The sequence below is a fragment of the Tupaia chinensis genome, unplaced genomic scaffold (genome assembly GCF_000334495.1).
Source record: "Tupaia chinensis unplaced genomic scaffold, TupChi_1.0 Scaffold000382_1, whole genome shotgun sequence".
Lineage (NCBI taxonomy): Eukaryota > Metazoa > Chordata > Mammalia > Scandentia > Tupaiidae > Tupaia > Tupaia belangeri.
The window spans coordinates 3,169,337-3,184,366 of NW_006159884.1; the positions used below are offsets into that span (position 1 = coordinate 3,169,337).

General features: G+C 35.5%; 1 protein-coding gene across 5 annotated transcripts in view; it reads left to right on the forward strand.

The window, feature by feature from the left end:
- ROBO2 (roundabout guidance receptor 2) overlaps positions 1–15,030 on the forward strand; it is a 700,057-nt gene that overhangs the window by 671,832 nt on the left and 13,195 nt on the right. For all 5 annotated transcript variants that reach the window (XM_027773853.1, XM_027773851.1, XM_014589802.2 and 2 more), the window contains one exon: positions 11,185–11,352. In XM_027773853.1, the coding sequence (XP_027629654.1) occupies positions 11,185–11,352 (168 nt within the window). The remainder of the gene's footprint in view (positions 1–11,184; positions 11,353–15,030) is intronic.

The window sequence follows — 15,030 nt, forward strand, 5'->3', positions numbered from 1 at the left end:
TACGGTGAAAGGGATTCCTTTCTTCAGCTCTGCTTCATTCAACTTGTTGTTCATAAATAGAAATGCTATAGATTTTTGGATATTGATTTTGTATCCTGCGTCCTTACTGTATTCACTTATTACTTAAAGAAGTTTTTTCATGGATACCTTTGGGTCTTTTAAGTATACCATCATGTCATCTGCGAATAAAGATATTTTCAACTCATCTTTGCCTATTTGAATGCCTTTAATATCATAACAGCTCATTTTAGAGGTGCTTCCTAACTTTTGAAATGATTGTGAATGAAAAAAGTCAGAAACAGAGTTAATATCAGTACTTCCATAACCCTTGATATCAGTAGTAGAAAATGTATATTTGAAAATACATATTCCCATGACAGATGTCTATTGAATGTAGATGACGACTTCTATCACTTGGCTGGAAACAGATTCAATAATAATAGTGATACTCAGTGTGTATATAACTCTTACTAAATTGAAAGCACCTGTCTAAACAATGGTCTTTATTTGTATGTGTGGCTCAATAAGTAATAAAAGATTTTACATTTTTTAAAAAAAGGTTTAAAAAACAAACACAAACAAAAAAGAAGCTAAGACATAGATGACAGAGTCTAAAATATTTAATATAGGTCACGTTACAGAAAAGTTTTCCCACTTGTTCGAAAGTCTTAACATGTATCAACACATTTAATGCTCACAACCTTATTATTATAATTAATTTGATTTTATAGATAAAGAAATTGTGTTACAGAAGCATTTGAAGCCTTTTTCAAGGTCACCCCCCCAACAATTGGCAAAAGAGCACTCAAAATCAATGAGTCTTACTCTAAAGATAAATTATTATAATCCCCACTCTAGAAATGCCCCACTTTATTATAATCAATGGAATTAGAATTTAAAAAAGGAAAATAATGGTCTGAAATGTTACTTAATATATGGATCTCTGTGTGTGTGAATGTATACACACATGAATAGGTATGTATTTATATAAATACAATATACAGATTTGTCTCTAGAGACCTCAGGCCTTACCCCCTATGCATTTACTTAAGATCAAAAATATTGATTTTCAGATTTGACTTTTATTATTTATTTTTCTCATATTTAGTTCTCTGTTCAGCTAGAGTGACCTATGTTGATCAAATTGAACTCTGTCAGCATTTTTTCCTAGGGAATCTCATTTTTACTATTTTTATTTTAACCTATGATCATAATGCACACTTATTTGCAAAAAATGGTACAAAAATATTTTGACTACAGTGCACTGTATTCTGTTTTGAACTATCAGAAAGTATATAGGGGGGACCAGCAGTTAGCGTAATGGCTATGTTGCTGGACTCCCATGTAGTCAACCACGGTTAGTGTCCTGGACCCAGTGGCTTAAAACTCACTCCAGGTGCATGTGTGTGCATGCCCAAGATCCCGAGAGGAGAACGGAGGAGAAAGGATTGCGATGTGGCCATCCCACCCGGTGGGGGGGGGTGATTTCTTGCTTTCTGTCTCTCTGTCTCTCTCTGTCTGTCTGGTGAGTGCATGCGCCCTATGGCAAAAACCTCTCCAAAAAAAAAAAAAAAAAAGTAAATATACAGAATTCTGTCAGTCTTCAGGAATATGCTTATAGTATTTCTTCCCAAATGCTAAACCTACCATCTCTGAACAGCAGAGACTGGGGAGCTTTCAGTATATCTCTCCATGTCTTTCACAGTGGAGTCAAGGGCAAGTGTTTTCTGAGTTTAATGACACCACCAGGAAAAAAGAAAAACATATGATAGTAAAGAGGTCAGGAGAAAAATGTCCTAAATATGCAGCCCAGATTCTAACTGCCTCACTGGAGGAGTCCGACCTGGTGAGGCCCCAGGATCTGTCTGAGCCCCTGGACCTTTGAGCTCCGCTTCCTGTTGGATCAACATGTTGGCAAGGCTACTGTTGTGCGCCCCCCACCCTGGAACAAAGCTTGGGTCAATTAGCATGTCAATAAGGCTGTTTGCTATTTGCTCCAGAAACTGGCAGCCTTACTGGGAAGCGACCTCCCTCTGACTCCCCAATATACTACTATAAAAGAATTACATAGCTCTCCTATACATCCTGAGTGTAGGATAAAATCTTCCAGAAAGTCCCCCGACCGCTCCCCTTTGCTCTGATCACTTACTATTAATTACAATGCTTTATCTCCATGGTCACAATAGAGGGTGGGCTAAAGTTCTTTCTAGGCAGAAGTAATCTTGACCTTTGGAAGGCCCTTCAAAATACATTTAAGGTAAACTTAATCCTTTCTTTACCTAAAATAAGATTAGGCCAAAACTGGCCCAAGACACCTCCGCCCTCTCCAAGTGAAATAGATAAATATATTAGAATTCCTCAAATTAAGTTTTAAATCCCTACAAAACTGTATAAGTATCATTCTTTATTAAAATCCATAAAAACTAATATCTATTCTTGAGATTTTCTTTTCTCAGCACCATTCCCAGTAATCACAAGATGGCTGCTACACTGCATCAGCTAATAATCATCTCTGCTTTCTAAAACCGCTTCCCCAAAACTGCATTCCATGGAGACCTACCTACAATTGAGGAACTGCACTAGACCCACACTTAATCCACCCCTAAATAAGAACTGCACTAGACCCACCTTTAATCCACCCCTAAATAGAATCTATGTTCTTTATTGTTAAAAGACTTTATGAGCTAATAATTAAAACACGTAGCCCCTCTCCCATTTACTTGTATGTAACACATTTTTAATAAAAACGCACGATAATTCCTAGCAGTTGTCACTCCTCAAAGAGCGATCTTTGAGGGGTGTCTGGCATAGGACGTGCGTGAGAAAGCATCGAGGCCTCTGCCTTCTATTCACCTTTGCCGCCTTCGTCAAAATAACCCACCCACGTCGAGGCTGGACCCCGGCACCTCACTGATCACAAAAAATAACATTGAGGGAACCAGCAGTTAGCGTAATGGCTATGTCGCTGGACTCCCACGTAGTCGACCGCGGTTCGTGTCCCGGACCTGGTGGCTTAAAACTCACGCTGGGCGCGTGTGCGTGCGTGCCCAAGATCCCGAGAGGAGAATGGAGGAGAAGGGATTGCGGCGTGACCATCCCCCCTGGGGGGTGATTTCTCGCTTTCTGTCTCTATGTCTCTCTCTGTCTGTCTGGTGAGCGCACGTGCCCTACAGTGAAAATCTCTCAAAAAAAAAAAAAAAAAACATTGAGAATGAGCTTTGTTAACTAAAATGAATAAAAGGCTCTCTGACTGGGGGACTCCCACATGAACATCATGGCTGAGAAGAAATTGAAGTTCTGTATTTTCTGTTTTATGTCTTTGGAGGTTTTTGAGGAACTACCACTGCAGATTCATATGACAACAGTAAGACCTGTCAGCCTTGCTCTACCACTCGATGATGTGGTTGTTAGAGCCCCTTGGCTGCTGAAAAGTTTAAACTGAAGCTCTGCTTTCACTGCAACTAACTTTAAAAAATAAATAAACACTTTAATGTTAAGGAAGACGTCAGGGATAACGCTGAAAACAATTGTATAATGTTCTTAGACTGCCTCAACAGTTTTGATGTTTTTAAAGCAACTGAATATATACTTCAAAATTGAAAGATTGCAGGAGGAAATGTTATACCTATGTATGTGTGTGTGCATGTGTATGATTTTTGATTGAATTAAACAATTCAGGTGTCATATATTCTTAGGAAAAGATTTGTCTTTGTTTATTTTGCTTTTCATACATATTAATCATTCCTTTTTCTTTGAGAAACATGTGTGCAAAATGATCATATATTTAATGTGTTTCAGTAAAAGAAGCCCTTCTGTAGATTAGACATGTTTTTCCATGTCTAGGCAAAGGTCAATATTGGGATTGATTTGTCCGGACATTTATAGCTACAGATTTTACTTAACAGGTAGTTAGACAAATAGCACTTAATAAGCAGTGTTTCTAGATTAAATATTAGCTGAAAAAATGGGGGACAGCCAGTTTTTGTATCTCATAAAAATGGTAATGCAACAATTAGCTGGGTCATATTATAAAACACAGACTTTACTCTAGCTTAATGGATCTGAGGATAAGCATTTATCAGCAAGGAAGGATTTAGCATAAAACGACATGTAAATGAATTGATGACTGATCATAAATTAATTTTAGTGCTGAAGATGTAATAGAGACACAGCAAGATGCCACTTTATCATGGTATTTTACTGCTCAGTAACATTTGAGCAACAACTTAATGCCCTATGCGCAGTTCTTCTTTAACAGCATGAATAAATTTGAGAGTTTTTTTGGCCTTTCAGCAATTTTAAACCTGAGAAATTTAAAAAGATTGAAAAGGTAAACACAAATAAATTTGGCTATGTGACATAAATTCACTTTTTATTAAATGTTTAAATATGTATTGATTATGTTTGGGGCTATCACACATCAAATGGGTATGGATTGCTTGTAATTTGTAAAGAATCTCCCACTGAGCTGCTTTTATCAGGTGTTCATTTTAATTTTCTTGTTTATATTTCCACTTATGAAAGAATGTAAATGATCACAAGAATGGTTTTGGTCTTTAGTTTATGAATAAATGTTTTTTTTTCTTCCATTGTCTTTTTATTTTTATATTTTATAATTGTTTATTTAAAACTTCAGATCTTTTTATCTATTTTCAGACAGAATCTCGCTCTGTGATCCTCTGGTCTCTGCCTTCTAAGCAGCTGAAAATACAGCAGTGTGCTCACACAAAGCTTTTGGGGGTGGCCTGGGAATCAAACCTTAGCTTCCCATGTGGCCTCAGCCAGCCAAGTTGCAAAGTCAACCAGCATGAGCTATGGGGGTGGGGCCCAAAATCATATTCAATGTTTAAATCTAAAGATAGATGAAAAGTGCTAGCCACTGAGAGGTGAAATCAGTAAATGTTAAATGAATTTTAGAAAGTTTTAGATGGAATTTTAATGTATGTTAATATACTTTCTTATTCAGGGAATGGCCAAATAACTTCAAAAATATTCTCCACAAATGTTCCTATTCCATGTATCTTACCCAATTCAGAGGAGGAAGTGTCAAAATACAATCTGACAGAGAGGCGAAGGGATAAAAGGAGGGAGAATCTTTCTATGTTCCTGTCCTCCATTTGAAGGCAAGCAAAACCACACTGACTTGAGGCAGTTCCTTCTCTTTACCTCAGAGCGTTAGGTTTCCTGCCGCCCGGTGTTGCTAAATCTCTAAGTCATACATCTCTTCGACTCTGAAATCTATCTACTGTCTTTTTTCCTATAAGGAATAGACACCAAAGAATAGCTGTGGTATTTTTTTTTTTCTGTAATTGACCAAAACCCACTTGAAGCCCCGTCTTCCATGCTGTTTTACTCCCCAGAGAAGGAGAAAAAATCATCAGGAAAAACTTCATAAATAAATAGGATTTCTAAGAACATGGCAAGGAAATTTAAAGGCCGAGAGAAAGTAGGAGTCGAGACACAAAGGCAGCAAAGTAGCTGTTTAGAGTATGTCAAATGGATATGTAAAAATCCTCATATGAGAAGCTGGCAGGTGGCGTGGTGGTTAAGGGTGCTGGACTCCCACATGGTTGACTGCAGTTTGATTCTCGGACCTGGCAGCTTCCTTTCTCACTTTCCCACTCTCTTTCTCTCTCTCACTCTGTCCTTCTCTAGTCAAATTAAAATAAATAAATAAATAAATAAAGTTAAATTTCACCAAAGAATAGCTGTGGTATTTTTTTTTTTCTGTAATTGACCAAAACCCACTTGAAGCCCCGTCTTCCATGCTGTTTTACTCCCCAGAGAAGGAGAAAAAATCATCAGGAAAAACTTCATAAATAAATAGGATTTCTAAGAACATGGCAAGGAAATTTAAAGGCCGAGAGAAAGTAGGAGTCGAGACACAAAGGCAGCAAAGTAGCTGTTTAGAGTATGTCAAATGGATATGTAAAAATCCTCATATGAGAAGCTGGCAGGTGGCGTGGTGGTTAAGGGTGCTGGACTCCCACATGGTTGACTGCAGTTTGATTCTCGGACCTGGCAGCTTCCTTTCTCACTTTCCCACTCTCTTTCTCTCTCTCACTCTGTCCTTCTCTAGTCAAATTAAAATAAATAAATAAATAAATAAAGTTAAATTTAAAAAAAAATTCCCTTATGAGGGACTTGCTATCACACGGGGAGGAACAGAAATTTTTAGGAAAAGGTAAGCTAATTTGTTGTGAGAAGCTCTCACAGCATGGCCTTTCTTTAGTAACTGCTGTGTTGTAGGAATTTTTTTTTTTTCTAAATTTTGTAGGTTCAGGTTTATAAGTACGCCAGATCCTCAGGCTGGAATCAAGAAGCAAGTTTTCCATGTTGTCCAAGTCATGAACAAGGGTTAGCTAACATTATATTCCTTCTTTAGCATATTTTCTGATAATTCTTATAAGGACATTCTTTCTGTAACCCCAATAATCTCATTGCTATGAAATTATATGTCCAATAGAATCACACACTCAATTCGAAGTGAGTAGAGAAAATATTGAATGCATTTAATTCAATATGCCCACTGTTTATTGCATCTGTATTGCATAATATTTAAGAAATATGAAAAAGAATATGAATTCCTAATGTCTAGCCTTCTACTGCCTAAAAGAAGAAACACATTCATACAACACACTGTAATATTGAAGGTAACCGACTCACGTCAGTGTGCATAATGCTCAGAATCAGAGGAGGAACAGAGACCGATGCTCCCTAAGAGGGGGTTGAAGGTGAAGTAGAATCAAGGTAATAGAAGAGATGGCATTTTATTTAGACATTAAAGTTTAGCGGTGGTTAGTAGTGTTGATAGCAATACAAACATATGTCTAAGAATGAGACATGATGTTTTGTAGGGGAGGCAGAGACCCCAGAGACTGTCAGAGAGTACTGGACTCTAAAGATAGGCTGAGCTAGACATTGAAGAGTTGCAAATACCTAATTTAATGTTTGGACTTGGCAGTGGTGAACTAGGTAAGGCTTTAAACAAAGGAGTAAAAGTGTGCAATAAGTACGTAAGAAAGGTAATGTATATAACAGTGAACAACACGGGATTGGGAAAAAACGAGTGGAGTGGATCTGGGGATGAAATCGTAGAAGAATAAGGAGATACTTTATTGGTGAGTGAGAGTATACAGTTAGAAATAGAGAAAACAGCACATGAAAGGGCCTGGACTGAACTTTCAAATGTTTTAGATTTATCCTCAGTTCTAGAGTTTCATTTTTTGTGTGTGACCTCTTACTGAATCACTTTGACTTTTTCTTATCTATTGTAGCATTATATTGCAAGGCTTATTGCATCATTTCTTCTCTCATTTTGGGTCTCTTGGTCCTTGACTTGTGATTATTAACCCAGAAATGATTCTCTCAGAGGAGGCTCAGTTACTGGTGTTATCTTGGCTTGTTTGCAGTGGCCTGTGTCGAGGGAATTTGTTTAGAAAGTAAAAAGTGTATCTCTGTGCTTTTGGCAAATCAAATCAAAACTCTATCTTTCTCTGCTACACTTAACACCCTTTTAACTTCTCAGATTGTTCAAATCCTTTTGGTTTCTTGCTTTTTTTTTTTTTTCTGTCTTGAAAGTGCATGAATCCATGTTATTGTATCCTGGTTGGTCCAGTGACAAAAATGAGAAACACTGCATCCTAATAGCACGCCTGACTATGCTGTTGCCCCCTAAATTATAAAAAAAGGGGAAAGTAATCTGTAGTATTTAACTTCAATCCCTTTCACATAAAGATGTATTTGGTTTATCTAGAATTTTTAAATTAGCTGTTCATAGTATTTTTGCGTTTCTTCTCAAGAATGTTAGCATTAAGAGTAATTTTTGGTATCATGAGTCAATGGTATAGCAACCTAAGTAAATATTATGATATTAATTTTATTAAATAGTATGTGAAATTCTCAGTGTGCTTTTGTCTGGCAAAGAAAATTATAAATTAATTGCTACAAAATTAAGAATAAGGTTTTTTTTTATTTCTTCATAATTTACAACTCTTTACACATAAAGCTAATTCGTTTCCTCTATTGCTATGTTATATTTTAAAGAAAAGTTTATATTAATGCTAGTGATATTCTTCATAAAAGTTAATATTTTAAGATAAATATTAATATCAAAGAGAAAACAAGATTTAAACATGAATTAAAAGCCATGAAAGCATAATAAATATTGAAATTAATAAAACTTTTGTAAAAATGTTTTACTTTTATGTTCCAAGTTTATATTCTTTGAAATTGTTTATACTTTTGTTTATGAATTTTAATTGTTGTTTCAGGATTAACCAAGTTTTTAGTTTAAAATCTTCAAATATTTCCAGAATTCCTGCCCTGTGCAGTGTAGTTTTTATGCCTAGTATTACCTTTAGTATCGAAATTAAATTCAACATTGGTTTAGTCCTTGATAAGTTTGCTCTAGATACACTATAATTGGTTTTAATAAAAGTGTTCTCTGAATTGTAGAAACTTAAGATATACATAACAATTGTCTTGTGGAAAATGATCATGTAATAATTGAAACAATGTTAGGATTTGAACCATATGAAATGTTTTTGTTCATGCAAATATGTACTGATTTCAAAAGTGTGTCATTCTTCATTCTTCTACACTAAGAATGTTTAAAACATGAATGATGCTTACATTTGGCTAAAAAAGTCATGATGAAACCAGAGGTACCTGAAAGAAGAAGCAAAAATTTGAGGCAGCCACTTTTCTCCTTAGCAGAGTGTGCAAGCAAATGGCTATCCAATACGTACCACTCACTAGACAACTACATTTGTTTTTAGGTTCAATGGTAAATGGATGGGGCTCTGCATCTGATGAGGATCGTAACTTTTCTAGTCATAGATCTAGTGTAGGTAGCTCCTCAGATGGCTCCATCTTTGCCAGCGGCAGTTTTGCACAAGCACTGGTGGCAGCAGCAGATAAAGCTGGTTTTAGGCTGGATGGAACCAGCCTGACAAGAACAGGTTGGTAGACTCCAAGTCAACACCCTTTGCATGAGAGAATCTTGTCCTTTGGACACTGACCTTTGGTCCTCCTGTTCTTCCTCTTGAGTCTCACTGCAGGTCTTTCTTTGATATGCATGAACACAGTTTGGATGCCCGTTATCTCTGTTATCTCTCTTCTGATGCTAGTTTTGCATAGCCAAGAATAGGCTCTCACCACCTTCTTTCTCTTACTACCCTTTCTCTTCAAGCTCTGCTGATTAATTGGAATATGCTTCCTTTTTATATTACAGCAGAGCAGCAACTAAGATTGCCATTAAATTTTCAATAACTCACACTTTGCACAATCCTCACACAATCAATAATGTACCCAGTGATTAAAATTATTCAGCTTTTATCTCCATTACTTTCCTTTGCCCCTTTTCTTTCTGCAAATGCATTTTCTGGGAAGGCTTCCTCAGCATGGGGTGAATGGGTCTAAAGCTGTCGGTCTAACAGTTCAAATGGCTGATGGTCTTATTAATTGTCTTGCTGTTAAGATTTTAATACAGTAATTTATTATTTGTTTTAAAGGATGCTTATTAAAGATATACCCACTGCATTTGCAAGTTGAATAAGAGGATAACTATATGTGTCTTGCTCTTTGGAATAATTTTATTTTGATTTCTGAGAGTAATAAATAATAACATAAGAGACCGATTACATAATGTTTCATGTGCTGTGCCATAAAAAAATAAACATGGTATTAACTCAAACAACAGAGAAATAATTTGCAATCATTTGTTTGACCAAAACAAAATAACTTTGACATGATTCATGGACCTAAATTGAATGTGTACTTTTAAATGTACATATGAGAAGGTAGTAACATGACTCAGACTGAGCTACCTTCAGAAACAAACTGGTAAAACATTAAGTGCATTTTTTGAAATTTTAATAATGTTTAAATAGTATAGGGAAGAAAAATGATTTTGACCTATCACTAAACTCTCAGGTTATAAAAATGAATCTTCAAACTTTTATTTAAATTAGGCCAACAACATTTTTTTAGAGCATGCATTAGGTTATGTTTAAATGAAATAAAAATATTTTCTAAGCATTGCAGAGGTTTATTTTTCATATAGCATCCAAACTAAAATATGTTGTAATATAACTGTTATTTAAATTTTCTTGCTTTGTAAGGCATAAGTCAGAAACTTTATGTTGCCTGAGTGCTTTCTGTGGCATTAGCTGTAAGCAGAGCAGTGAGAAAATGCAAGGAAACTAATAAATTAGAAGTCATAAGTGCATTTCTTGCATGGATGCTAATAGCTAATAAAGCATTAGGTAATACCACATCACATTGACTTAAGAAAATGAAACTACACACAGTAATTTTGCATGAAGGGAAAACATGCACATGAGGATAAATACGTGTCCATAAACCAGGCCTCTCCTAACATAATAAACTTGGCATTAAAACCATAAGTTGTTGAACACTTATTAGCTAACTTGTTCTCAGAATAAATTTTCCTTTACACTGAACTACAGAAAAAGGATATATAGCACATTTCATTGTTCATGAGGATTTAGTCTGCTCAGATACAATAATATTCATCAGAAAAATACCTATTGCACTTTGGTGATTGTAATCTGCTATCCTCTACACTGATTTTACTGAGTTTCTACTCAAAGAGGTAGGATTCATTGTCTAGGTGCACAGGTGGTAAGGTCAATTTAATGTATGTGTCTGAGCAGATCTTTCATGTAAAATTTTTAATGTAATTACTATAGGACATTTTTTTTGTGTGCTCAGAGAGAGGTTGTAAGATTCCAAAGGTGAAATTTGATTAAACAAATATGACATTACACAATTTATAAATAGCTTTTTTAATTTTAAGAAAAAAAAAAGCTTTATGACTTTGCATGTATCTATCAAAATATCACCAAGAGTTTTAAGGTTAAATAAAAAAACATAATCAAGCAATTATTGAGTTTTTGGCTGGTGGATTTGTTTTATGTTCATTTGTTTGAATTTGGGGGGATGGATGGAGTGTCATTGGCTTATTAAAAATTGGACAAAATCCATGTAATAGGCCATACGTCTTTCAAAGAGATGCAACAGTATTTGGTATCTTCAAGTGGCATTTCTAGGTAGATTTGCAGGTTAGCCTTAAGAACAGATGCACAAGACCTAGAATCAATGTATTATAATGACATTCTCTATTCCCCATTCCCTTTTATTTATTTATTTTTATTTTAGGAAAAGCCTTTACCGCCTCTCAAAGGCCTCGACCTACCAGCCCATTTTCTACTGACAGTAACACCAGTGCAGCCCTGAGTCAGAGGCCTAGGCCCACGAAAAAACACAAGGGAGGGCGCGTGGACCAACAACCAGCATTGCCTCATCGAAGGGAAGGAATGACAGATGGTAGGTTTGTTTCCTTCACTCTTGTCTCCTCAGTGAAGTGTGCTTCACACAGTCATTAAGTTGCATTAGAGTAGTAATGGCAGATTAGACATCGCTTTGTTAAAAGACAAGGCAAAAACCTGGCAATATCAGTTTCTTTAAGTAGAAGACATTTTTAAAAATTCTGGAATTATTTCTGTTCTATCAAGCTCCTAGTAATATATGTCATGCAACTTTAATGTTTATTTTCTGCCACTTTGACATTTTCAATTCATGCTTTATAGCAAGTACTCCACTTTAAGAAAGAAAACATAAGCAGCATGTGCACTTCATAATGTTATTAGAACGTGTATGTTTTTTTCCTTATGCTATTAAATTGTGATATTTCAGGTGGCATTTCACTTTTTGGAGACCTTGGAATGATTTAGTAATTTTTTAGCTTCATAAATTTCAGATCTAGTAGTGGGTTATAGGTTAGTGGGTGAAGAGTGTCTTAGTATGTTGAGGCTGCTATAAGTAAAAGATTGTAACCTGGGTAGCTTATACACAATAGAATCTATTTTTCATAGTTCTGGAATCGGGAATGTTCAAAGTCGCGGTGCTGGCAGATATGGTATCTGGTAAGGGCCCACTTTCTCATTCATATTCAGTACCTTCTCATGTCTTCACATGTTGGAAGGAGCAAATGTCTCTCTAGGGTGTGCTAGATAAGGATGATAATTCCGTTACTGAGGACTCACTCCACCCTCATGACCCAATCACCTTCCAAAAACAACACATCCCAATCCTATCACATTGGGGTTTAGGATTTCAGCAAGTGACTTTTGTGAGCGCAGAAACATTCAGACAGACCATAATAAACAGCAAATAGACTGTTAGTATTTTGGGCTTTAAGGGACATATAGTCCTTGTCACAACTTTTCAACTGCCATTTTTGTGTAAGTATAGCTACAAGAAGAGTGACAGAATGGTTGTGACTGATTTCTAGTACAACTTTGTTGATGAAATGGGCAGGGGCTGAATTTGGTTCATTGGCCATTTTTTTTTTTTTTGCTATTCATTTAAAAAAATTGATTTACATATATGTGTTTATATCTAATCACTGCATATCTTTGCAATGTATGACATAGTTTTTCCCAGCATAAATACAGTGCATATAATTTTTTATATAAGCAGATAACTTTTTATTTTTGTGTCACTTAGATGTTTTGATAGTTTTGTTTTCTTTTTTTTGGAGAGGTTTTCGCTATAGGGCGCGTCCACTCACCAGACAGACAGAGAGAGACATAGAGACAGAAAGCGAGAAATCACCACCCAGGGGGGATGGACACACTGCAGTCCCTTCTCCTCCATTCTCCTCTCGGGATCTTGGGCACGCACGCACACGCGCCCAGCGTGAGTTCTAAGCCACCAGATCCGGGACACGAACCGCGGTCAACTATGTGAGAGTCCAGCGACATAGCCATTACACTAACTGCTGGTTTCCGATAGTTTTTTTTTCTTGATTCCCCCCTCTCTTTCTTCCCCTAGTTGCTGATCTATTTTAATCACTTTATATATACATATATAATATATATATAAAATTATATATATATATATAATTTTATCTATGAATATTTGCTTAAATATTTCTAGTTTCAAGAAACATAACTGTCCTGGAAGATGTCCATGTTTAGTACTGAGTTTTTCATCAGCTCTCAGAGTGTGGTTTACTTCCCATATTTTCAACTTAATTATATATTTTCAAATTTGAATAAAAATTTTTATCCTGATGTTTCATTGTAGGATATGTACATATTAAAGCACCTAGTGAAGATCAGATCCAAGGTGAATTTCTTTTCCCTTCTTGGCAATATCCCCTATACAATACTATATATAGAGATAGTTCTACTAAACATCAGAAGGTTGAAACTCACTAATCTTCACATTAGAACCAACTAGGGAGCTTTTAAAATATACCTTATTGGGATCTGCAGGTGGCATATGGTTAAGGCACTGGATTCCAACATGATAGACCATGGTTCGAATCCTGGACCCAGCTTGAAAATCACAACAGATAAATAATAAATGAATGCTAAATACATGCACACACACCCAATATTCTGCTTTAATTGTTCTTGAGTGAAACTCGGTGATGGGTAATATTGAAGCTCCTCGGGTGAATCTTAACATACATGTGACTTAGGAAAACTGTGACCCAGTTTGCAGCATTCTTAAACTTAATGATTGTAGGATGGAATAGAGCTTAGTTGAAAAAGAAACAGGGCTTGTTCTTTGTTGGTTGTATACTCTCTAGTACCCATTTTTTTGTGCTTTTTTTGTCTTCTCATAATACTCAGACAACTTGAAAAAGCCATGTGCCTTGTTCTAAAAGGTTTTAGTTTACTTATCCTTTCTGCTTCCTTTATATTCTTTGGAAGGTGTTTCTATGAAATATGAATATTTAGAATAAAATTGAGTTCCGAATCACTGGAAATCGATATCCCATGGTGAGAAAAATGCTCACCATTGTCTTTCTGCCTCTGATGTTTGGAATATTAATTGAGCACTTAAAGAAGTATGTAGTGTTGATCTCATTCTCAGAATAAAATGGATTGCTTTCACTGATTTGTTAGCCATAAATGTAAGAATTACTAATTTGTGTATTCTTCCTGTCTTGAAGGCATGGAAAAGAACCAAAAAACTAGACATGTATTTTTCTGTGGTTTTACAGTAATAATTAAAGACCATACCCAGAATATATAGAGGACATAAAATATAAATAAACAAATTATAGAGGGCTGTTTCTTACTAGAATACTTTTCTTCCAAATTTTTTCAGAATAACCACTTAAAGCAAGCTACCTCCTAGTTTAAATCATGACCAATATATTGCTTATCTTCTGGGGAAAAATTTATTCTTAAATTTGTTGGCATTCCATTTTAGAAGTAGTGATATTGCAAAGGAAATTCTGACTCACATGTTTTCCCATATTTGATCCAAAGTCATTTTAACTGATGATACAAGAACATTTATTTTAGATTGCAAACTGTAGAAAATCTGTAAGGATATTGTTATTTTATAGTCAATGTATATATCCTAACAACTATGTGGAATAAATTCATACATTAGGAATAATTTTACTATTTAAAATTTTTTTAAAATATATTTTTGGTATAGGGTACATGTGCTCACCAGAGAGAAAGAAAACAATAAATCACTCTCTAGGAGAATGGCCATACTGCAATCCCTTCCCCATTTTCCTCTTGGGATTTGTTTTCTTTTATGTTTTTGGTCATGCACACATGTGCCCGGCATGAGTTTTAAGCCTCTAGGTCCGAGACTTGAAACACAGTTGACTACATGGAGTCCAGTAACGTAACCATTACACCATCTGTTGGTCCCAGTAATTTTATTTTATTTTTATGTAAAATCAAATTGTTCCTTTTTGTGAAGGTTGCTATATAGTAGTACTCAATACATTTAGTGTATAGATATTTTACACTAAAACTCGTGTGTTATAAATTCTGTGAGAACATTTTATGTGTTTATTAATCAAGATATTGTTAGCTGCCATACTAAACAACCTCTAGCCTTCAGTAGCTTAGCACTGTGAGAATTTCTTTCTCATTGACACAACCATCTATGAAGTTTCAGTAGCTCTCTTCTAACCAGTAATGCAGGAATGTGGCTTCTCCAATACAGAGATACCGCTATTTT